A 24,732-nucleotide genomic window follows, 5' to 3' on the forward strand; every position below is an offset into this window, starting at 1 on the left:
TCTTCTTCTTTTTTATTTGTGTGTGTGTGTGTGTGTGTGTGTGTGTGTGTGTGTGTGTGTGTGTGTGTGTGTTTTTCTTTCTTATTCCACTTGGAAAGCAGTGGAAAGAATTAAGAACTTCAGTGTGAAACAACTTAAATTTTATGGAAATTGGTTCACAGGGTGTATATGATCCGGGAAAAATCCGGGAATTTTTTCGTTTGGGAAAAACCCGAGAATTTTTCATTGTTTTAGATACCAGTTAAATTTTTGTGATTTTGACTGGTAAGAACCAATACTCTAACAAAGGATATTACTGTAACCTGCTTTTGCAGAATAACACTGCAGTTACAAAACGTGAACGAGAGAAAGAAAAAAAAAAGAAAAAAAAAACTTAAGTCACAAAGGAAATGCGCCTTATGCAACAACAAAACACAGTGCTCATACAGGCGTCTGCCAACCAAAGTCTGTCAAAGGCTGTAGGAAGAATATGCAGTGCTTCCTAACAACAAATTGCCTCCGATGAGCGTGACGCGACAGCTGTTCACATTAAATTCATTTGAGCAGTTTCGGGTGAGCTCTTGCGCAAGCGCAGTTGAGTCGCGTATGAGTAGTACCTTCTCCCGCCTCTGGCCACAAATGTGTGGCTTGGCGCCACTATCTAAATTGCTCCGGTTCAGAAATATCGTAGATCCGGGACTGATGCACAGAGCAGTCTGAGTTGTAATGGGGAGGTGGGTAATGTCCACATGACCTGTGTTTATGTTTAGTGATTTTGCTGTTTCCTCTTCGTTTATTGATCTCACATTAAATGAAAACAAAACGGATTTCTGTGGCCGGGAGCTACCAAATGAATTAAAATACGTTCGCATTATTATGGAAGGATAAAATATGTAGTTAGTTTCAGGTTTTATTTCCACCTTTCTGACAGTCAAGCATTAATCACCTTGCAGAACAATGAAGTTATTTTTGTCGCTTGCTAAAGAGATTTGGCTTTTATTAATCTTTTGCGCTGAGGCAGTCAATTTATTTGAAACGAAGTGTTTAATTTCACACTGTGGGCAAGTTTCATCTGTTTGCTGCATTTCAAGTGCACGTTTTCCATCTTCTAGCTCATGTGGCATTATGCCATAATAAAGAACCAAACATGAGATAATACAGTACTGGTACTCAAGAAAATTTACATCCGAATCTGGACATAAGATTGTGCACTTTAAGACGAATTATGCATTTTAGTATGGTTCATGAAATTCCGATGGTCTTGAAGTATACTTTGTCTTGTTTCTTTTATGACATAATGCAAGATCTTTTAATGTTTTACATGTACCAACATGCGGGCTTCCTGCGTCATTGTAGCTTCGCAGGCACAGTGACCCCTGTTATCTGGCACTCTCTAGCAACTGCTGAAACGACCCAATTTCTAACAGGTCATCGGAAAATATTGCGAATGGTGGTTTGAAAAGTGTTACTTTCAAAGTAAATTTCCTTTTACGCAAGACGAACTATGTGCGATAATGTACGATGAATTTCTTAAATCACAGAGCATTTGACTCATTTAAAAATCAACTCTTTGAGGATGACCATCTAGAAGAATTTCGAGCCCAGAAGATCAGACAGTTAAGTTTTCATTAAAAATTTTACTGGCACATTTGCATGATGTATCTTAAAGTGTAATGCGCGCAAAAAGTTCAGCATTATATGTGGAAGCTTAGCTTCTCTTGCAGATTATTAATCTTAGAGACCAATATATTTGTGAAAGCTTTGTTTTTCTTGTAGCAACACTATGTATATTAATTTAAACCATTGACTTCTCTTTTTTGTGTGTTCGTGCTACTACTTATGAGTGATCTTGCTATTGGTTGACTACATCACATGTCCTATGCTGTCATCAGCTGGCGAGATTACGTGACATGAGCTATGACTGGCTTACAAAAGCGCGTTGCAATTTATATTTCATTGCTTCCGAAAGTAACATGCAATGTTTGATGGAATTCGAATTTATACCTCCATAACACGAAAAAATGCAGCATACTTGTTGCTGCACATCAAAGATCTGGGTTTCGTTTTCTAAAGTGCCAGCAAATTCTACCTCTGTGTAGAAAACCATAAACATTCTAAGGATTGATATGTTTTACAGTGCCGAGGAAAAGTATACTGTCACTTAACACGGAAAAAGTGTATTTTCAACCGGGAGAAAGTGTATTTTCAGCCGGGAAAAATCCGGGAATTTTTTTTCCTTGTCCATGTATACACCCTGGTTCACCAAATGGATTAACTCTGCTAATACTGAAATAAAATGTGATATAACACTTGACTCAGCTTCAACTACTCAAAGTGCTTCAAAGCTAAACTGACATATTTGAACAATGGGCTTGACAGTATTAATACTGATAATATAGTGATGACAACTATTGATTATGGTTGTGGTGTTGTCGTTGAACACTGTTTTATCTGAACTAATAAATAAAGCTTTGCAGTGTAAGGACTGTGGCCGTACTGGTGTGAAGGTAGTTGTGGAGATACATGCTAGAAGAGCTTGTGCATCAAAATTAATGATTGCAAGGATGGTTTGCAGCTGTTCAGAAAGAATCTGCGGGACTAACCATCATTCTGTCACTGTGGATGAAACATGGATAGATCACTCCACTCCTGAGACAAAGCAACAACGTATGAGACAAAGCAACAACGTAAACAATGGGTTACCAAGGAAGAATCTGCACCAAAAAAAAGGCGAAGACCAGTCCTTCGGCTGGAAAGGTTATGGTAACTGTCTTTTGGGACTTGCAAGGGATAATCCTCATAAACTATCTGGAAAAGAGTAAAACTATTACAGGTGCATATTATTTATTGTTATTGGACCGTTAGAAAACCTAGCTGCTAGAAAAACGCTGCCAATTGGACCGCAAAAAAGTGCTTTTCCATCACGAAAATGGACCAGCACACACCTCAGTATTTGTGGTCGCAAAATTAATGATAACAGGATTCCAACTTGTTTCACATTCCCCCTATTCTCCAGACTTGGCTCCCTCGAACTACTATTTTTTCCCCAATTCGAAGAAATGGCTTGCGAGCCAAAGATTTTATTCAAACGAGGAGGTGATTGCAGCAACTAATAGCTATTTTGCAGACTTGGACAATTCCTATTATTCAGAAGGGATCAACAAATTAGAACAGTGTTGGATGAAGTGTACAAGTCTAAAAGGAGGCTATGTCAAAAAATAAAAAAGTTTTACCCCAAACACGTAAGTAGTTTTGATTTTTGCACGGACGTTTCAAACGCCCCTCGTATGTGATGTGCTATGAAAAGTTGAGGGAAGCATAGTCATTTGGTATCCTCAGGGAAGGTTTGGTGAACAGATGTAGGAGAAAGAATATGTAGAGACACTGCTGTGACCGCCCAGACTCTATTCACAAAATCATCAGACGATGACATTGATGATGATGATGATGATGATGATAAGGCCAGCTCCTAAGAAGAAGATAAATTTTTATGGGGGTTACAGTCAGAGATCTCACAAAGATTTCAGATTAAGTTCCCAAAGACTGAATGAAACAGTACAATCTGTGGCAGCACTGAGATAAATATGGTCATCAAGCCATAGGGAAAGAAGGTAAATATTTAATGTGGATGTTAAATGTTTTGGATGTGGACATAGGGGCATATGAAACAAAATTGCAGAGAACAACATTGCCAGATATGTGGACGTTCTGAGTAGTTGTTTTAATGACAAAAACTTAGAGGCATGGAGGTTGGTCACAGGGCAGGCCTCACACCATGCTGTTAAATGGGGCAGGTGGTGGTGTGTCCACTACAAAACACTCCCAGTAAGAGTTAATGCAAGTGTGAAATCAGTGGCAGACTTTCTTCTTATTAGTTACATAAGATTTTTTTTACAGGCTCTTAGCTATCTGCGACAAGTCACACTGGGTTATTAAGTAGCGTAGGTAGGGACCATGCAGATACAATCAGTTAAATGGTAATAGGTTTCACAGTGGGGAAAGGTAACTTCTAGGGTGATACAGAAGTTCTTCCCATGGTCGACAGTGCCTATAAACTCATTCTTGGTTCAGATTTCATGGTTAAACGTCACACCAATGTTGAGCGAAGTTTCATCTGGGCTCTACAGCCAGAATACCATTACCGTCGCAATGTTCACCTCCATAGACGAGGGGGTGGCCATCTAAACTGTGTACGAGGTCCCTTAAAGTCAGCTTTCCGGTTATCATATCAAAAGGTACTTTGAGAATAATCTGGGTTGAAATAGAAGCTGATCTGCCTGTGAACTCTTTGAAAATCATTCAACCTTTATTTGAGAATGAAGAATTAGAAAAGATGAAGTGTTTTTCATGGTCAGATTTAGCCAGTGCGTGGGGGAAATAGGAGAAAGCAGAGTAGTGCCTGTCAGTATTGATAACTTTAGCCCTCAGGTGGTGCAGTTATCACATGGTATCCCAATAGCTAATTGAGAAGTACTAGATGTAGATCAGTTGGGCAGAGATTTAACATTGAATTGCATCTCAGTGGGATAGTGTGTCAGCCAGATGGCACTGAGAAATAAGGTAGCAAATGGAGGAGGACAGGACAAGGACAGGGAAAAGTTTTTGGAAGAATACAATGTTCGATCCTCGTCATCCATTGCTTGCTATTCCACTAGATCATCATCATACTTCCACTGTAAATGAAGCTTCTGTTTATAACAAACCATATTATGTTCCTCAAACTCTAAACCTGCCATGGAAGAAAATTATCCAAAGACAGTATTTTCAACCCTTTCTGGCCATTATCAGTATCATCATATGTCTTTTGGACTGAAAAATACACCAGTTACTTTCTAGCCATTGCCAACAACCTTGCAGCAGTGAGCAGTGGTAACACCAGTTTCCATCAGATCACCAAAGTTGAGCACTGTCTGGCTTAGCTAGCATTTGGATGGATGACCATCTGGTCTGCCAAGCACTGTTGACAAGCGAGGTGCACTTGGCCCTAAGGAGGCAAACTGAGGAGCTACTTGTTTGAGAAGTAGCAGCTCAAGTCTTGTAAACTGACATATGGCTGGGAGAGCGGTGTGCTGACCACATCTCCCTCCATATCCGCTTCCAGTGACACCTGTGGGCTGAAGATGACATGGCAGCTAGTTGGTACCATTGGGCCTTCATGACATGTTCGTGCGAAGTTTTGTTTAGCTTTTTACTAAATGGTATATTGCAAGGATTAAAACCAAAGCAATGCTTGATATAATTGTGTTCTCCTGAGATACCCAGGAGAGTATAGTGCATTTGTGCATAATGTTAGATGGACTGTGTGCAGCACAGTTAACTTGTAGCATGGAAAAGTGCCATTTCATTTTACAAGAAGTTCATTACGTATGCTGTGTTACAGACTGAAATGGGACTCTCACTGATTCGTGACTTGTTGATGCAATCAAAAATTTTCCAACACACACTGCAATAAAGGAATTGCAATTGTATTTAGGCCATGCCAATTTTTATTGCAAATACATTCCCAAATTTGCTTGAATTGCAAGACCTCTCCCATAGCTGTTAAGGAAATGGATAAAGTTACATTGGTCACCAGATTGTGAAGCAACATTTCTAAAACTAAAAGGCGTTTTAACATCTAGGCCAGTTCTTGCCTTTCCAGATTACCAGACACAGTTGATACTCCAGCAGTTTTTCCTTTTATTGCATTTTGAGTCAGGAAATAGATAGGCGGGAATACCATGTAGTGTAGGAATCTGACAGCTTAATATGGCAGAAAGGAATTAGTCAACAACCGAGAAAGAAATGCCGGCATTTAATATTCAGTATAATATATTCCCAGTACTGTTTATATGGACATGTACATTTGAAATTCAACATGTTTTTTGCTGAAATGTGCATGTACCTGGTAGCATTCTTAGATGTAAAGAAGAATATCCTAACTCACTGGCAAAGAATAAAATGAAAAGGCCACTTAAACGTGCTGTCCCCATTCAACAATACAGGGAATTGGTTATTTTTTTAATGTATACAGTTTGTTGTACTTCACAGTTAAATGTCTTTTCAGTGTAAATAATTACGAGACACGTTGGGTAAACAAATGTAGTGATGTATCGCTATTGCAGTGTTGTAAGTTAAAATGAGAACTTCAGTGAAATAAAAGAAAAGATGTAAGCAATAATGAAAGACATCAGTGATCTTCTACATATATACCAGTGTATAAAGACATAAAAATTCTGCAAAGAACAGTTTATAAACAAATTCAAATATAAAGAAGGAAATTGTATTGTAAAATGTTTTCCATCTTGAATATAACTTCTTCCTTTACATCTTGATATAAAAGAAAAATAAGTTCACTTGAATTAAGAGATAAGATCTTTTCATAACACTTATTGTCAGGTTTGTACAGTCATGCACTGTGACTTCATAATGTTAAGGCATCCACCTTATTTGAAAGCCACATATTACCCCACGTGCAGCTGTTCCATCAAAGCATTCTCATGGAGCTGTCTCAGCAACAGTGGTCCAATTTGCATCTGTTGAAAGCCTATTCATGAGAAAGGTGTTAAGAGTAGTGACTAGAAATTAGTGGTGCGAAGTGTTCCAAGAAACATTCATACAATCTGCATTCGTGCAAAGAAACAAAGAACATATAAATGCCCTGTATTTCATAGCATATCCCTGTGAATAGTGCAAAACATTTTTTTTTTTTTTTCATTTAATAGAGCTCTGCACTCAGAAATGTAGAAGTTCAACTCACACTGAACAAATTCAAACACATACTCCAACTTCGTGGAGCATTGTCAGAGTAGTAGCTACTTTTGGTATCACAGAGCACATGGTATTTGTAGCAAGAAAACTTAAAAGACAGTAGTGGTGCAATTGCTTCTCCAGAACATAAAGTGGTCAAAAGATGTTAATGTGAAACGAGACATAGTGAAGTTTCAAAAAAATGACAATTTTTCGAGACTTTTTGTAGGAAGGGAGAGATAAGGATAACACACAGAAAATACTTATTTTAGTTAATTGGAAAGAGAAATACACGGCATTAATATGTTCTTTGTTTCTTCACAAGGCATTAAATCATGTGAAGGTTTCTTGGAACAGAGGAAGAAAATTGCACCATACATTCCTACTAACTGTTGTTCACACCTTTCTAATACAGATATTACCAACAAATGACACCCCCCCGGGGGCGCACAGTTCTTTCATTAGTTCGTGCTTGGTGCACAATGGGGCCTGAGCTGTTGCAGCCTATTCTTCCTTCCCTGGCTGCATTTCCTTCACTCTGCCCTCCCTCCTTATTCTAGCTCCTTCCCCGTTGCCCCTTTCTTCCAATCTCTCTGTGTCCCGATTTATATCGACCTGGCTATCCACCTGGTTCCATGTATTGCTTGCAATTTTGTTCCTTCTACCTGTTCTTTCATTTGTTTTGGCAGTTAGGTCCCCGTTAGAGGTTTGACCTCCACCTCTAAATTTTCTGTTTATAGTGTGAAACCATTTGGGGAAGAACTACATCCCAAGCGTCTATAGTGTGGATTCCTTCTTCCCCCCCCCCCCCCCTCCTTTTCTTTGCCCACTTCCTTGTCTGCTGTAGCCCCCCTCCACCCTTCTAGGTCACCAGCACGTGTAGCCAGTTTGTGTGGTGGGGCTGTTATGTACCCATCTGAATGAGCCCCCTGACAACACAGGGATCACGCTACTGATACCTGAGCTGTTCCCTCCTCATGTATGCCAAGGAGTAGTTGCTTGTCTTCCTGGAGCATTGGAACTCCCGGCAATGGCCGCTGTGCCAGACGGCCCTTGCTGTGACCGGGTGGTGCCCATAGGGAGAGTGCCTGACCGGAGTGGATAGTATCAAGGTAGAAGATGCTTGGCGCATGAAATGTATCAAGCTGCAAAAATCTGGTCTTTCTCAAATGGCCACCCTTTGAATGGTGAAGGATCACTGAATGCTGCTTCATATGAACTAGCAGCCTTCCCTTGCCTGGCTAGACCATGGGAGGAGGATCAGACTCGCCGTCTTGGGATGACACACTTCCCCACTATGTTGTCTGCACTGGGATGGACGGAGACACATTCACCGCCACAAAGGCATTGTTTTTTGTGGAGAATATCGAAGACAAGTTTGGTGAAGTCGAGTCTCCTGCAGTATGAAGCGGTCAGCCTCCCTGTTGATCAAAGCTTCCTCTGGCACCCAGTCTGCATTTCTTTGTACTTGACATCATCTTGGCAATGTCCCAGTGTCTATTACCCATCATCAATCTCTGAATATGGTCAGGAGAATGATTTTTCATAGGGACCTCGTCCTGCAAACTGATGAGGAACTCTGGGCTCATCTGGAGCAATGTGGCGTTCATTATGTTCGACCTGTGCAGGAGGGTCACAAAGACAATCGCACCAATACTGGCGCGTCCATTCTGGCTTTTGAGGGATATACCCTCCATGAGAAGGTCAAGGTTATGTGCTACAGCTGTGACATGAAGCTGTATGTCCCACCACCCATGAGGTGTTTTCAGTGCTTGCATTTTTGGGCATATGTCTTCCCGCTGTAGGGTGGACCCTCTGTGCAGTGACTGTGGACACCTATGCACAGAGGGAAGCCTCTATGTTCTACCATCAGTATGAGTCAATTGTCATGACCGCCACTCTCCTCACTTCCCAGATTGCCCTGCTTAAAAAAAGACTAGTTCCACTAGTACAAGTCTGGATTGCAAGTCTTAAGCTGAGGTTCTCCAGAAATGAGAAAGACTCCAGTGTCACTTTCTTCAGTGTTTGCCTCTGTTACATCCTTTCCCCTCCTACCTCATCCTTACCCCAGCTCTGCCCCCTTCTCCCCTGCAGTTCCAACGACCACCCTTCTGGGAACCTCTACCCTCCCTGGCTGAAGAAGTGCTCCCCTTCTTCGGTACCTGCAAGTGATGGGGCTCGACCCCTGGGACCTTCACCTAGCGCGTCTCACCCCGAAGGCCTCCTACCATAACTCGGCCATCTATGCACCCCAATGTCGCCTACTATCGCTTGGTTCTGGATCTCGCGGACACCTGTACTCCCTCTGTGCCCCGCCCTCCACCTCTGGAAGAGAAAGAGGATGAAGAAGAAGAATAAGAAGAAACTTAAGTCCCAAGAATAGGCACCCTGGTGCCCCCAGACGTGCCATCTCCTCCCTCACATCCTGGGTCTGACATCTTATTTATGGATGTCACCCCATTCTTGTCAGTGATGACCACTGACTGAGTGACCTGACCTCCTCTTGGCTTTTTTATGCCTAACTTGGGCTCTCACAACACAATCATCCAGTGGAATTGCAACCTGTACTATTGTCACCTACCAGAAAGACATCATCTCATTTCCTCCTATTCTGCATTCTGGCTTGCTCTTCAAGAAATGCACTTCCATGATGACCAATCTCCAACATTTCATGGGTATCATGCATTCTGTCAGAATTGTACTGGCCTCGGGGTAGTATCTGGTGGGGTCTGCACTTTGATTCTCTCAGATGTCATTAGTGACTGGATCCCCCTTGGTACCAACCTGGAAAGATTAGTAGTTAGAGTGCAAACGACTCCGGCAATCACTGTTTGCAATGTCTGCCTCCCTCCAGGTAGGCCACTGTCTTAAGTTGAAAATTGTCTACCTTAATACAGCAACTCCCGCCCCCATTTCTCCTCCTTGGGGACTTCAGTGCCCACCACCAACTGTGGGGGAGTGCCAATTCAATGGGTAGTGGTCTCCTAATTGATCAACTTATTGCAGACTTCAATTTGTGTCTCCTCAATGATGGTTTCCCTACCCACTTCAGTACCGCTCGTGGCACCTTTAGCACCTTTACTGCTATCGATCTCATGATCTCCTCCCTTGCTCTCATGACTTCCCTACATTGGTCATCCCATGATGATCTTCATGACAGTGACCATTTCCTAGTGATTCTATTGTTCCCCTGCTGCCGCCAACCAGCCAGGCCCCCACATTGGGTATTCTGCAGGGCAGTTGGCTTTTATATACATATACTGTGCACTTCGACACCTCCCTATTGAATCGTATTGATACGGTCGTGCAAGGCATCTCTGCCATTATTCTTCATGGTGCTGGCACTGCTGTCCCCCCCCCCCCCACCCCCCCCCTACCCATAGGTCCCCCTCGTCGTCAACCAGTACCGTGGTGGACCAAGGATGTAGCAGTCGCTGTCCAGGACCGCCAATGAGTGCTGCAGCGATTTAAACAACACCTTTCCAGGATCAATCTCCTCGCTTTTAAGCATCTCCGTGCTAAGGCTCGCAAGTTTTTATCACACCAGCTCTTCCGGATTCGAGTTGACACTTCACTCACTACTTAATAAAAATGGAGTAAAAAGGAGCGCTATGTTTCTTCCCTGGGGACATATGCCTCTTCATTGCAGGTTTGGTCCAAGCTTTTGGGCCACCAATGAGTCAACTGTCCAGTGTCTTACATCCAAGGTGCTCTGTGCGCTGATCCATTGGTCCTCGCAGAACACCTTGCAACACACTTTGCAACGACGTCAGTGTCTTCTCCCTATCATGGTACCTTTCTCCAGCAGAAACACAGAGTTGAACAGACCCCCCTCTATTTCAACCTGCACCATGCTGAACGCAACAATGAACCCTTCAATGAATGGGAATTCATGCAGGCACTTACCTCCTCACATGACGCAGCCCGAGGTCAAGACTCAATCCACAATCAGATGATCCAATGCTTGGACATTCCCCAGAGGTAACAGCTCCTCAGGATCTTCAACCACATTTGGCTCATGGGTGCTTTTCTGTCACTATGGTGAGACAGTGTGGTTATCCCTGTCCTTTAGCCCAGTAAGAACCCAATGCCTCTTGATAGGTACCACCCCATTAGTCTGACAAATTTACTTTGTAAACTGCTCACCGCCCCATTAGTCTCACAAATTCACTTCGTAAACTGCTCAAGAGGATGGTTAGCTTCAGATTATGTTGAGTACTCAAATCTCGGTGCCCTTTGTCCCCATATCAGTGTGGTTTCCAGGAAGGACCATCTCCAATCGACCATTTACTCAGGTTGGAAACAGCAACCTGACTCGCTTTTACTAATGACTGGCACCTTGTCACAGTCTTCTTGGACTTACATAAGGCATATGACATGACTTGGTGCCATCACATTTTAGTTATCTTCCATGATAGGGGCTTCCATGGTCCCCTTCTGATTTTTGTCCACAAGATTTTCACACATCGGCTCTTCCGGGTTTGAGTTGGCACTTCACTCACTGCACCTCAGACTCAGGAGAACAGTATCCCACAGTGTTCTGTGCTAAGTGCCACACTCTTCCTCATAACCGTCAATGGGCTTGTAACATCTGTTGGCCCTGTGGTTACCCCGGCATTGTATGTCATCAATTTTTGCATCTGGTGCAACTCCCACTCGGTAGCATCTACTGAGCGCCAGCTCCAAGGTGTCATCTGACGAGCCTCCACGTGAGCTGTCTCCCATGGCTTCCAGTTTTCTCCCTCCAAAACACAGGTTATGCATTTTTATCAACAACCCACTGCACACCCCATTCCAGAACTTGATTTAGGCAAGCAGCTCTTTGATATTGTGGCACAGTCTTGTTTCTTGGATCTTATTTTTTATAAAAAGCTGACGTGGCTGCCCCATATTCACCATCTAAAGACTACATGCATGCCAAAGCTTAATGCTCTCCGCCTCCTGCCTGCACGTGGAATGACATCTGGTGCACTACTGCTCACAGTAATAAACTCAGCACAATCGAGGAGTCTACTGCAGTTTGGCGCTCTTCCTTCCGCTCATGTCAGGAGTAGTCCACTCCTTAACACTTTCCATACCTTTGTCATAACAGGCTCACCCATTGTTTCCTCCTGCATAATGAACCACCCCCACAATGTGGTTGTGGAGCCAGACTGACGGTATCCCACATATTGGTGGAATGTCCCCCTTGTTTGGCTTTTCATGCTAAGTATAGTCTTCCAGATTCCTTAATTTTAATATTAGCAGATGATTCATGGATGGTTGAACTGGTCCTCAGTTTTCTCCATGAAAGTGGTTTTTATTTCCAGATATAAGGTTTTGCTTCACTCCTGGAGCAGGGGCAGAGTGTTTGGGGCCTCTCTTCACATCTTTTCAGTCTGTGATCCCATGACTACTTCCTCTGTGAATGACTGCTCTTTTTTTTCCAATTTTCAGATTTGGTCTCACTTTTAATGTCTTTTACTGTGTGTGTTTTAACTTCATTATTTTATAATTTGACTCCCCTGATTGTCCACTTTTAGTGGGCCCTCTTTCTTCTGTGAGTAACGTAGAAATTGCAGTACTGATGACCTGGGTTGTTTTGATTAATTGACTGATTGATTAAATGAGATGGTTTATGGGACCAATCAGTCAATCCAACAGATGCAAATAGGACCACTGTTGCTGTGGCAGCTCATGAAAATGCTTTGTTCAAATAGCTGAAAGTGGGGCAGTATGTGGCTTGCAAGAACTGTTAAAACTGGTAAATAAGACATATTTCCCAGTTATCATGTAAAGTTAAAGATACTGAGATTGTCTCCTGGTGAATCACAATTCCTTCTATGACCCTTTATCTTATATGTGAGGTGGATGTCTCAACATACAAAGGAAAGACTGAATTATAAGTATGAATTATAAGTACGTTATTTTGGTGAAAGAGGCTCACAAGTTAACATAAAGGAAATATTTGGAATCAGTTCTAAGTTGAAAGAGTTTTGGATGAAACAATATTGCAATTTTATTAATGGCAGTTGAACTTTAGTGCTTAAACTGGCAGGAAAAACGTCTATATACTTAGTGCGGTAAGTTAATTATTTTGTGAACAGTGCACGATTAACTGACAAGGAAGTAGTTGTTAACTTTCAGTAGACAAATGTGTATTTGTATAAGTGTTTGTCATAGACTTTTAGCTTTACTCAATTTAACCAAACTCATTTTATTTATTCAGGAGGAAGGGTAACATCAGACAGTTCCATCGACGGGAATCTGCGACGGAATGTCCGAAAGAAGTCGGATCAGGCAAGACAAAAGTTTTTTCCAGTGTGTGGGTCTTCACTGGTTATTTCCATAGCAAACCAGACAGTCTGTATCTGTACTTGTTACGAGCGAGGTCACCAAAGTGGCACACAGTGAACAGAACTAACAGTACATGGTCAGACGATGATCATCAGTGTTAGGTACCCAATGTTACACGTCCTGACTGATCTTCTGATTACCACCTTACAGGAACCACCACCTTGAATACATAACCCCAGCTTTGATTTGTGTACCCAAACTACCATTGATACTTTATGCACTGGAAAACTAACATTCCCAAATAATACATTAGATTCGACTCTGTCTGCCTCCTTAGATCAAATGTTAGCCATATAGCATTGCTACATCACTGAAACACCTGTTAAATCACATAAGAAAGTATTGCAGTGAATATCAGCAGTGCTAGTAGCTATAGGTTCCCAACCATTGCCTGTTCACAGTAATGGGAATCATATACCACCAATTCAAGTGGAAAGTAGCCCAAATCCCCTCCCTACCAACCTTCAACATACTGGTCAAACTAGTCACAATGGTACCACCCAGAAACAATGTGATGAGGGACAAAGAGCACCATGAACAAAGACCTCTGTGTAGACTTGAGTGCTTGTGACGTTGTAGATGTTGTTGTTGTGGTCTTCAGCCCTGAGACTGGTAAGATGCAGCTCTCCATGCCACCCTATCCTGTGCAAGCTTCTTAATCTCCCAGTACCTACTGCAGCCTACATCCTTCGGAATCTGCGTAGTGTATTCATCTCTTGGTCTCCCTCTACGATTTTTACCCTCGACGCTGCCCTCCAGAACTAAATTCGTGATCCCTTGATGCCTCAGAACATGTCCTACCAACCGATCCCTTCTTCTAGTCAAGTTGTGCCACAAACTCCTCTTCTCCCCAATTCTATTCAATACCCCCTCATTAGTTATGTGATCTACCCATCTAATCTTCAGTATTCTTCTGTAGCACTACATTGCAAAAGCTTCTATCCTCTTCTTGTCTAAACTATTTATTGTCCATGTTTCACTTCCATACATGGTTACACTCCATACAAATACTTTGAGAAACGACTTCCTGACACTTAAATCAATACTCGATCTTAACAAATTTCTCTTCTTTAGAAACGCTTTCCTTGTCATTGCCAGTCTACATTTTATATCCTCTCTACTTCGACCATCATCAGTTATTTTGCTCCCCAAATAGCTAAACTCATTTACTACTTTAAGTGTCTCATTTCCTAATCTAATTCCCTCAGCATCACCCGACTTAATTTGACTACATTCCATTATCCTCGTTTTGCTTTTGTTGATGTTCATCTTATACCCTCCTTTCAAGACACTGTCCATTCCGTTCAACTGCTCTTTCAAGTCCTTTGCTGTCTCTGACAGAATTACAATGTCATCGGCGAACCTCAAAGTTTTTATTTCTTCTCCATGGATTTTAATACCTACTCCGAATTTTTCTTTGGTTTCCTTTACTGCTTGCTCAATATACAGATAGAATAACATCGGGGAGAGGCTAAACCCCTCTCTCGCTCCTTGCCAACCACTGCTTCCCTTTCATGCCCTTTGACTCTTATAACTGCCATCTGGTTTCTGTACAAATTGTAAATAGCCTTTCGCTCCCTGTATTTTATCCCTGCCACATTCAGTATTTGAAAGAGAGTATTCCAATCAACATTGTCAAAAGCTTTCTCTAAGTCTACAAAAGCTGGAAAAGTAGGTTTGCCTTTCCTTAATCTTTCTTCTAAGATAAGTCGTAGGGTCAGTATTGCTTCACGTCTTTCAACATTTCTACAGAATCCAAACTGATCTTCCCCGAGGTTGGCTTCTGCCAGTTTTTCCATTTGTCTGTAAAGAATTGGCGTTAGTATTTTGCAGCTGTGACTTATTAAACTGATAGTTCGGTAATTTTCACATCTGTCAACACCTGCTTTCTTTGGGATTGGAATTATTATATTCTTCTTGAAGTCTGAGGGAATTTCACCTGTCTCATACATCTTGCTCACCAGATGATAGAGTTTTGTCAGGACTGGCTCTCCCAAGGCTGTCAATAGTTCTAATGGAATGTTGTCTACTCCCGGGGCCTTGTTTCGACTCAGGTCTTTCAGTGCTCTGTCAAACTCTTCATGCAGTATCATATCTCCCATTTCATCTTCATCTACATCCTCTTCCTTTTCAATAATATTGCCCTCAAGTACATCGCCCTTGTGTAGACCCTCTATATACTCCTTCCACCTTTCTGCTTTCCCTTCTTTGCTTAGAACTGGGTTTCCATCTGAGCTCTTGATATTCATGCAAGTGGTTCTCTTTTCTCCAAAGGTCTCTTTAATTTCCCTCTAGGCAGTATCTGTCTTACCCCTCGTGAGATAAGCCTCTACGTCCTTATATTTGTCCTCTAGCCATCCTTGCTTAGCCATTTTGCACTTCCTGTCGATCTCATTTTTGAGACGTTTGTGTTCCTTTTTGCCTGCTTCACTTACTGCATTTTTGTATTTCCTCCTTTCATCAGTTAAATTCAGTTTCTCTTCTGTTACCCAAGGATTTCTACTAGCCCTCATCTTTTTACCTACTTGATCCTCCACAGCCTTCACTATCTCATTTCTGAAAGCTACCCATTCTTCTTCTACTGTATTTCTTTCCCCCCATTCCTGTCAATTGTTCCCTTATGCTCTCGCTCAAACTCTGTACAACCTCTGGTTTAGTCAGTTTATCCAGGTCGCATCTCCTTAAATTCCCACCTTTTTGCAGTTTCTTCAGTTTTAATCTACAGTTCATAACCAATAGATTGTGGTCAGAGTCCACATCTGCCCCTGGAAATGTCTTAAAATTTAAAACCTGGTTCCCAGAAACAATGTGATGAGGGACAAAGAGCACCATGAACAAAGACCTCTGTGTAGACTTGAGTGCTTGTGACGTTGGAAATATAAAGTAAATAATGTGAAAGACAAAGTGAGATGCGAATGGAGGTGGACAGGAGGAGTGTAAATAAACTAGTATCTATATATTGGTAAAATTCGAGGGTGAATTTTCTTCATGGAAGGGAGGAACATGAAGGGAAGAAGTTAAATGGGGCTTAGAACCAGCAGAGGAGTGCCAGGACAGAATCCAGCCATTGCCAGAGTTTGTCAGAGGTAGCCAGTGGACTGTGTGATGGTCAGTGGACTGTGTGATCAGACTTCACAACCTCCTCTGTATTGATTGACTACACATGCCATCACCAAGCAAGCCTTTGGGGATAGAGAGAGGGGCGGCATTTGCACGTTTGCAGTCCGATTATGACAACTGTGACAACTGTGTCTGCACGACCCACTTACGTCAAAGCTACCTTGACATCAGCATGGAGGAACTAGTATCTAAGCACACTTGAAATAGCTCGGCATTGCCAAACAGCTGGGCAATAAGGTGATGTCAGACCTGCTCTTCTCTGCACACATCAATGGTTCGATGCTTCTATCAGCTCTGTGACATGAACAAATTTAACACCTGGTCATGCCTCGAAAGACAACTTTGTTGTGGACTCTTTGTTGCAGACTTTTTCACACTGCCACACAAAGAATTGTTACATCTAGGTTTTGTCCAAGGAAAGCAGAAATCTGAAAGCTGAGTAATGTGCTGTGCTGCTGAAGAAAATTTCTTCATGTAAATAAAACTAAGCTGCAATTCTTGCTCAAATAGCTTTTCAGAAAGTGTTTTACATTTTGCATAAAAAAATAAAAGCCACAGTTTTTGGATTGGCTCTTTTTTTAATGCAGTTGTTCTCAAACAGTTGCAAGTTACCTTGAAAGAATGAACATGCCAAAACTTTTCTATCAAATATCGCTAACACTTTGAACAGCTGCTGTTATAGTTGGACTGTAAATAATCGGCACAAACAACTCCAGCGTCTCACAAAGATATTTTGGCAATTGGTGATTCAAAACTGTAATTTTTGTGTGTGCAAATTGTTGCTTGTAATTTCCAGATTACTGGTTTCGGGCAATGTCACCCGTCTTCAGATCATATGTTGTAGTTACCAAGTAACCTGTCTTAAAGGAACTGTCAGTGTATTGTCATATACAGTATACGACAATGAACTGGTAGTTCCTGTATGACAAGTTACTCTGTAATGATAACATATGATATGAAGACGGGCAACGTTTCCTGAAACTGGTGATGTGTAATAAGTCAGAAATCTGTAGACTGTAAAAATTAGACACATTTACATAAACAAGATCACAGGTAAATCCCCTGTGATGAATATGTCTAGTTTCGATAAATGTACATGTTGAGGATATCCAAAGTAGATCAGAGATAGTAATCAATGTTTGCATATTCCTCCTAACTGTATCGGTTTCACAGCCAACATCACTTGCGGCCAATTACCAGTCACTATTCTGTTTTTGTTTTTATATGGTAACTATTGTCCATAGGGTCCCACAGTTCCCGCATTTCTGTATAAAGCTCAGTAAGTTGTTCAGTTTCTTTGCGATGCCACTCCATATTTAACACAATGTGAACCCAGGCAATCATCTGTGAACAGAACGCTGTTAATGAAATATGGGCAATGTTGTGATTTGTCACGCTGCACTGTGATTTGCAGTGCATTGCAATATTCACTTGTTGCTGGCTCAAGTCTGCAAAGGCAACGTTCCACATTGTTGAGCCTGAGAATAAGTTGTAGGTGGGCTTCTAAATGCTTGTGAAGTGATGTCCTGCAAGCTCCAGATTCAAGATGCAGTGCCGTGAATTTGAAACAATGTCACAGACTCATTTGAATTGCGTGTAAATATGTATATATGTATATACTTCAAGCTACTGAATGTTTAAATTATAAATTGAGATGAAACATGAATGCCAAAATATAAATTGCATTAAGGAAGTTGCAAAAAGGCTTAACCCCAAACATATTGTAAACATCAGTTGCATTACTTTTTGAATGATAATATTACATTTTCACAATACTTTTTTGCAAAAAAACACGTTATAATGTGCATCTTGTTCTTAAGTATCTGTATTTTAGACAATTTTTCCTTCTTTCAGAAGCCATGCCAAGAGAGAAAAAAGAGCTTATAAAGAAGCTCTTCTGTAACAGTTTTACCATGGTAATTGATAAAGCTAGCAAAAAGCTCCAGTGTGTCCCATGAAGTAAAGTGCTAACAGCAGTGTGTGTGAAACCCAGCAAATCAAAAGACCACTTCAAAAGAAATTGTGCAAAGTTCAATGAAAGGCACTGCATTGTTCAACTGCAATGAAGCTGAATTGAAAAGTTCACACACAGATTTATCAGCCTTTTTTCCAGTCACTAGAAATCACACTTTAAAGCTTCATACTGAATCCTCTTTGAATCACTGAAACCAAGGAACTTCATACAACACTAGAGGATCTCATCAAGCATTGCTTACTAGATGTGATGAAGCTAGTTTTAGGAAAAAATAGATACCTCTTTCTAACAACACAATCAGAAGTCATATCAAGGCCAGGAGTTTGGATATTTTTGACACAGTGTTCGACAATATAAAGACCAGTTCATTTCTTTTTGCTGAATTGACGGACACATCATCTTGTTCCAAGCTGCTTGCCCATGTTCTATACATAAGATGATGATTTGAAAAGAGAATACTTGTTCTCAGAATCACTGAACACTACTACAAGCAGCTTATAAATTTTCTGAATCAGGTAGTGAAGATTGTAAAACAATTTCCAAGGTATTGCGACAAACACAGCTCAAAGAGGTGCACAAAAAGGTTACAACCAAATTCGATGTGCTCATTGTTCCACACAGTAGTACAATTGCTGTCATATGGCAAGGTGTTGCATGGACTGCTCAAGCTTAGGTAAGAAATTGTTTTGTTTCTGCAAAGTGTGAAGATGGAAAAAGAGAGAGACTTATATGCCAAAATAATGGGCAATGTATATTTGTTTCCCAAGTGGCATACTTTGTGGATTTCTCTGTAGAGATGAATATGTTGCAAGGAAATGCAGTGACTATTTTGACAGCACAAGGTAAAGTTGGCAGTTTCCCTTGCAGATGGAGCTTTACAAACACAGTGCCGAAGTTCAAGACAATTCGATGTTCTCAGAATTGATTGTGATGCTGGACACGAACACTGAAAAGTACTTCTTCCCATGTGAAATAAGTTGTCACTGACAATCAGTAGTAAATTGCACTGGTAATTATTTTCATGAAGTGGAGAATCGACAATTAAATGCCCATGCTTAAAAACAGTTGCAGTGATTGAAGGAATATTTTGAGACAGCAAAATTCAAGCCAACACAGAATCACTTGCGCTATGTGAAGACAACGCATGAGCAGATTTCTCTTAAACAGAACTAGCAAGGTTTCAGAAAAAGATTAGTGAAGACTATCCATTGTTATCAGGAAACCCGTAAGAAAACTGATTCCATTTACTATGACCTATAGGTGTTAAGTGGATTTGCAGTTATAGTGGCAATGAAAACAAAAGCAAGGAACTGATTGAAATTTTGAACACAATTTATGAGGCATTAACTGAGACCAAACTGAATAAAAGATTGCTATAAATAAGCAATACCAACCATCTCACTGAGCTTCATTATTTCTTGATGCAATACACCACCTACAGAAACATGTTTTATTGTACAGCATTAATGAAATATATTGCCCAAAATATGAATTCAAACCTTTTTCTTCCCAATCTAAATGTTAGTTAGTTAGTTAGTTACCAAACTTTGTTTGGGGTATTGGTTTCTATATGCTGTCTCTCAGGGGTAATACTCTCAGAAAGGTTGGAATCACTGTACCTGTGACAAATTTTCTTTTCTAACTCATTGTGTTTCAGCTGCAATTTTTCCAATTCCTGGTAGAGATCTTTTTTCACTCTCTGCTAATTTTCTCACTTAATTTACTACTCTTGTTTTGTACATCTTTGTGTCTGCCCTGCTATAATCTCAGATTTTTTGAAGCAGATCATAAGACCAACCAATTCAGCTAAACTCTTTAACCTAGTTTTGAACTGAATTTTTCTTTGCAGACCTCTAAAATTAATATTATTGTATCACAATGTGCCTCTAACCTAAATTATGACGTAATACTGTAGTGATCCACTTGAGACATATCTTTTAACCTTGAAACAATCGATGCTGTTTTAATTGAAATTATTGTAAATTTTTTACAGAGTAGTGAAGATGATGTATCCCAATTCGATACAAAGTTTACGAAGCAGACACCAATTGACTCACCAGACGAATCCACTCTGAGTGAGAGTGCTAACCTTGTATTCCAGGTAACACCATTTAACATCTTTTTGTGGTTTGATGCGTGTATTCTTTCTGAAAGTTAGCATGCGTGTATGCGTGCATGTGTGTGGGAAAATATTAATTTTAGTTTTATGAACAAATCATAGCCCAGATCACACACATTTTATTATAATAAATAGTTTCGGATGGATTAGGCAGAGAAGAGGGTTAGTTGTCACTTCCTTTTGATGCTTCAGATTTTCAAAAAACATATAAACTCAGCCGTATTTATGATTTCTCAGTTTTTAACAACACATGACTGCTTAGTCTAGTGGTGGCTACCATCCTGCTCTTATTTTAGATTTGAAGGTGCCCTAATTTGACCATCACATGCATTCACAATGAGAAATGAGCTGTCATTTTCTTCATTAAATTATAAAACAAGTCTACTGCTTTGTCCAGTTAACTCAGTGCCACCTTTCTGTTAATTTTAGTTATAAAATGTAATAAAATATGGAAAAACTCTAAAAATAAATGCCTTTTAACAAGAGTATGTGCCAACTATCCATAATTGGAATTTATTTAGTCGAAAAAGCTGGCCCTGAGGGCTAATGTACTGAGACATTTCAAAATTCATTAGTATTAATTTGCTGTGATGAACACAATTCAGCACATGTAGACATTATTATGAATTCCTCCTATTTTGTACGACGACGCTAAAGCCATCGGAACACAGATCTTGCAATTGTATGTCAATGTTGAGCATGCTGAATTTCTGACAGCATAGCATCGAAAAAGCACATTGGGGAGACTTTCCGAACATGCAGAGCATTGCTACCTGCATCACATACAAGTGATCTTTCTTCCCATACAGTGTCTGGAAACGCCATATTGGATTTAAGTTGAAGCCCATACTGGGCGGCTTTTACGTCACGACTTACATGCTCTGAATATATGCTGTTTCAAAGCACCAGAAAATTGATCTTTTGAAAACCTATCATTTATTAGTACAATTTGTTGTGTAAACTACAAGGTGCTATCAAAAATTTTCAGGACTGGTGCTGCCATCTGTTGAAAATCTTACCTTTGGGCTGATGGTCACCATCACCCTCGAAGTAGTTGCCATCCACACGTACACACCGGTCCCAGCACTTCTGCCACTGGTCAAACGTTTTCTGGAAGTCCTGTTCTTTGAGGGTGTTTATCACTGCCAGCGGTACTTCTTGAATCCTCTCTAGAGTGTTGAACCGACAGCTTTGCAACTTGTTTCAGTTTTGGGAATAGCGTGAAGTCACAAGGTGCCAAATCTGGTGAGTACAGTGGGTGTTTTTTGCCAAAAAGGTCCTGGTGAGCAAGGGCGTGTGACAGGGTGCATTGTGATGATGCAGCAGCCAGTTCCCTTCATGCCAAAGTTCGGGCCGTTGTCGGCGCACGTTTTCAAGGAGCCGTCGCAAAATGTCACAGTAGTACGCAGAATTCGCTGTTTGGTTGGGTGGGATGAATTCTTTGTGCACAATTCTCTTGATATAAAGAAAATGATTATCATGCTCTTCACTTTGCTCTTCTCCTGTCTCGCTTTTTTGGGTCTTGGAGAGCCGGGCTCTTCCACTGAAATGATTGTTACTTTGTCTCTGTGTCATAACCGTAAATCCAGCTCTCGTCACCGGTGATAACCTGTGACAAGAAGTTTGGATCATCAGATGTGGTCTGACGAAGGTCCATGCACACTTCAACATGCTGTACCTTCTGATCAGCAGTTAAGATCCTTGCCAGAAATTTTGTGGTGACACAATGCATGCCCAGTTAATCAGTCAACATTCGTTGACATGACCCATAACCAATACTCACTTAATCCACAAGTTCTTGAAGGGTTCGACGTCGATCCGCACGAACAAATTGTTGAAGTTTGGCAACAGTGTTTGGCGTTGTGCGGCTAATGGGCCTTCCAGTGTGAACATCATCTTCGACATCTGTATGGACAGCCCTGAACCGAGCATACTACTCGAACTCACGTGTATGACTCGTGCTCTGTCCCCGAAACACTTGTTGAATCATTGCAAGGGTCTCCATAGCACTTTTCCTGAGATTCGCACAGAATTTGATCACATGCGCTGTTCCGTTCACGGATTCATCGTAAAATCGCCACACCCCAAACAGAGTATTACGGAAATCACTGTGGACACGCAACATGTCCTCCCAGCTGAATGCCTTTCCGCACACTGACTCGTCAGATATGCAGCTCTCGCCACCTAGCGGTGCAAAGATCTACTACTCCTACTTTCCAGATTGCAGCACCAGTGCCATAAATTTTGGATTCCACCTCATAAATGAAGGCAGTATAAAAGATCAGGCTGCATCTTATGGAAATTGTGTGTAGCGTAATGAATACACGGACAGTGATGTGTTATGTGTTGCAGGCTTGTGTTTCACAATGTCCCCCCCCCCCTCCCCCCCCCCCCTCTCTCTCTCTCTCTCTCTCTCTCTCTCTCTCTCTCTCTCTCTCTCTCTCTCTCTCTCTAGCTTGCACTGCTTACAGTGAGATATTTTGCACTTTCTCGTTTAGTCTTGTATTTCACACGCACTAAAGATTCTGCTACTGAATAGAAACAGCGGTTTAATGAGAATGACCTTAGGGTTGTACTAAACAGTGAGATGAAATAATTTTTATCTTATATGAAAGACTATTACAAATTTGTGTAGCACCACTTCTAAGAGATTTCATAAACTGGTGTCCTTACTGACTTATTATAGAACCTTCCTTTTTGCCTTAAAACATGTTCATTTGTAACTTTTACAAGTGCCTGATCAGGAGCAAATCGTATAATTTCATCTGTGTGCTTTAATAGTTTAGTTTCTTGAGGTTTTGCGTGTTAATTTAATATCTAATAGATGCAGTTCTCCCGTTTTCATTTGTATTGGATGACATATTACAAGTTCCTAATCTGGGGCAGATTTATTTAGTGTGGAATCTCTGCCTATTAATGTAATTTATTGTATGCAGCTCTTGTGTTTTCATCAGGGCCTGCAGTAGAGTTCCGCAGCACTGTCAATAGTCCGTTTATCTGAGTAATGTGGTTTTCCATGGTCTTCAGTATGGGTAGGGACTGGGACTGTTGTGTGTGGATGCAAGCCAAGTTGGTGACACATTGCTCTCAGCTCCAGGCTGTGATTGCTTTGGTTACACAGCTGAGCTTGAAGCTGCAGCGGATGGGCACCATGGTTGTGGGTTGGCCATGGGGATCCAACAGACATCAGAGTCCTCCAATAGGTCCTCACTGGTGGCTAGCCTAGTTACTGCTTACACTGAGGTCAACCCCTCACTTGTGGTCGAGTTGGGCTTTGCCTCGGGGTGTGGCAAGCAGCAAAAGACTTCCCAGGGGGCTGCATGTAAGGCCTCCCCAATTTGTCTGACAAACAGGTTCTATGTGCTGTCTGTGGCTGACACTGTTGCTCAGCCAGATGCAGTCATCTGTTCTGTTTCAGAGGAAACCTCTCTGGCTGCAAGATCCAGGCAATCGTACACAAGGTGGGCTTATTGGTAGTTGGGAGCTCAAATGTTTGGCCCATTATGGGTCACCTTACGGACACGGCTGCCAAAGGAGGAGGAAGAATGCCAAGGTGCACTCTGTGGCTCACATCGATACCAATGACGTGTGTCACTTAAGATCGGAAGAGATTCTCTCTCGATTTAACTGGCTAACAAGTTGTAAAGGCTGCTAGTCTTGCTTGTGAGATAAAAGCATAATTCACTATTTGCAGCATAATCGACAGGACTGCTTGCAGACGTCTGGTAGAGCCGAGTGGAGGGTCTGAATCAGAAGCTCAGACAGTTCTGCAACCTAGGCTGCAGATTCCTCAAGTTGCACCACAGGATGGTTGGGTTTCGGGTTCTGCTGAATGGGTCAGGAGTCCACTACATGCAGGTGGGGGATACATGAGTAGCAGGGGCTGTGTGTCATGGACTGGGCAGTTTTTCATGTTAGAGGGTCTTGGAAAAACACTAAAAGGGCTTCAGTCTTGGAGGGTGCAGGCCGAACACAGGAAGAATGTAGATACAGGAACCAATAGGTATAACAGTTGTAAATTGTCGTAGCTGTTGGGAAAAGTACCAGAGCTCCAAGCACTAATAGAAAGCACTGATGCTCAAATCATTATAGGCACTGAAAGCTGGCTAAAGCCAGAGATCAGTTCAGCTTAAATTTTTGGGAAGAACCTAATGGTGTTCTGAAAGGATTGGCTAAACACATTGGCAATGTAGTGTTTGTTGCTGTTAGAAGTAGTTTACCTTGTCGCGAAATTGAAGTAGATAGTTCCTGTGAGTTAGTGTGGGCAGAGATCATTCTTGGCAATCGGGATAAAATAATAATTGAATCCTTTCACCGACTTCCCAATTCAGATGATACAATTGCTGAAAGGTTCAAACAAAGGTTGAGTTTCATTTCAAACACATACCTGACTCATACAGTTGTAGTTGGTAGTAACTTTAATTTACCCTCAATATGTTGGCGAAAATATATATTTAAATCTGGAGGTACGCAT

At 41.3% G+C, this 24,732-nt stretch overlaps 1 protein-coding gene across 1 annotated transcript in view; it reads left to right on the top strand.

The window, feature by feature from the left end:
* Nucleotides 1-24,732, top strand: part of LOC126486056 (ribosomal protein S6 kinase beta-1) — a 168,837-nt gene that overhangs the window by 125,024 nt on the left and 19,081 nt on the right. The window contains exon 10 of the mRNA XM_050108921.1: nt 20,133-20,240. Coding sequence (XP_049964878.1) covers nt 20,133-20,240 — 108 coding nt within the window. The remainder of the gene's footprint in view (nt 1-20,132; nt 20,241-24,732) is intronic.

The sequence above is a fragment of the Schistocerca serialis genome, chromosome 1, assembly GCF_023864345.2.
Source record: "Schistocerca serialis cubense isolate TAMUIC-IGC-003099 chromosome 1, iqSchSeri2.2, whole genome shotgun sequence".
Lineage (NCBI taxonomy): Eukaryota > Metazoa > Arthropoda > Insecta > Orthoptera > Acrididae > Schistocerca > Schistocerca serialis.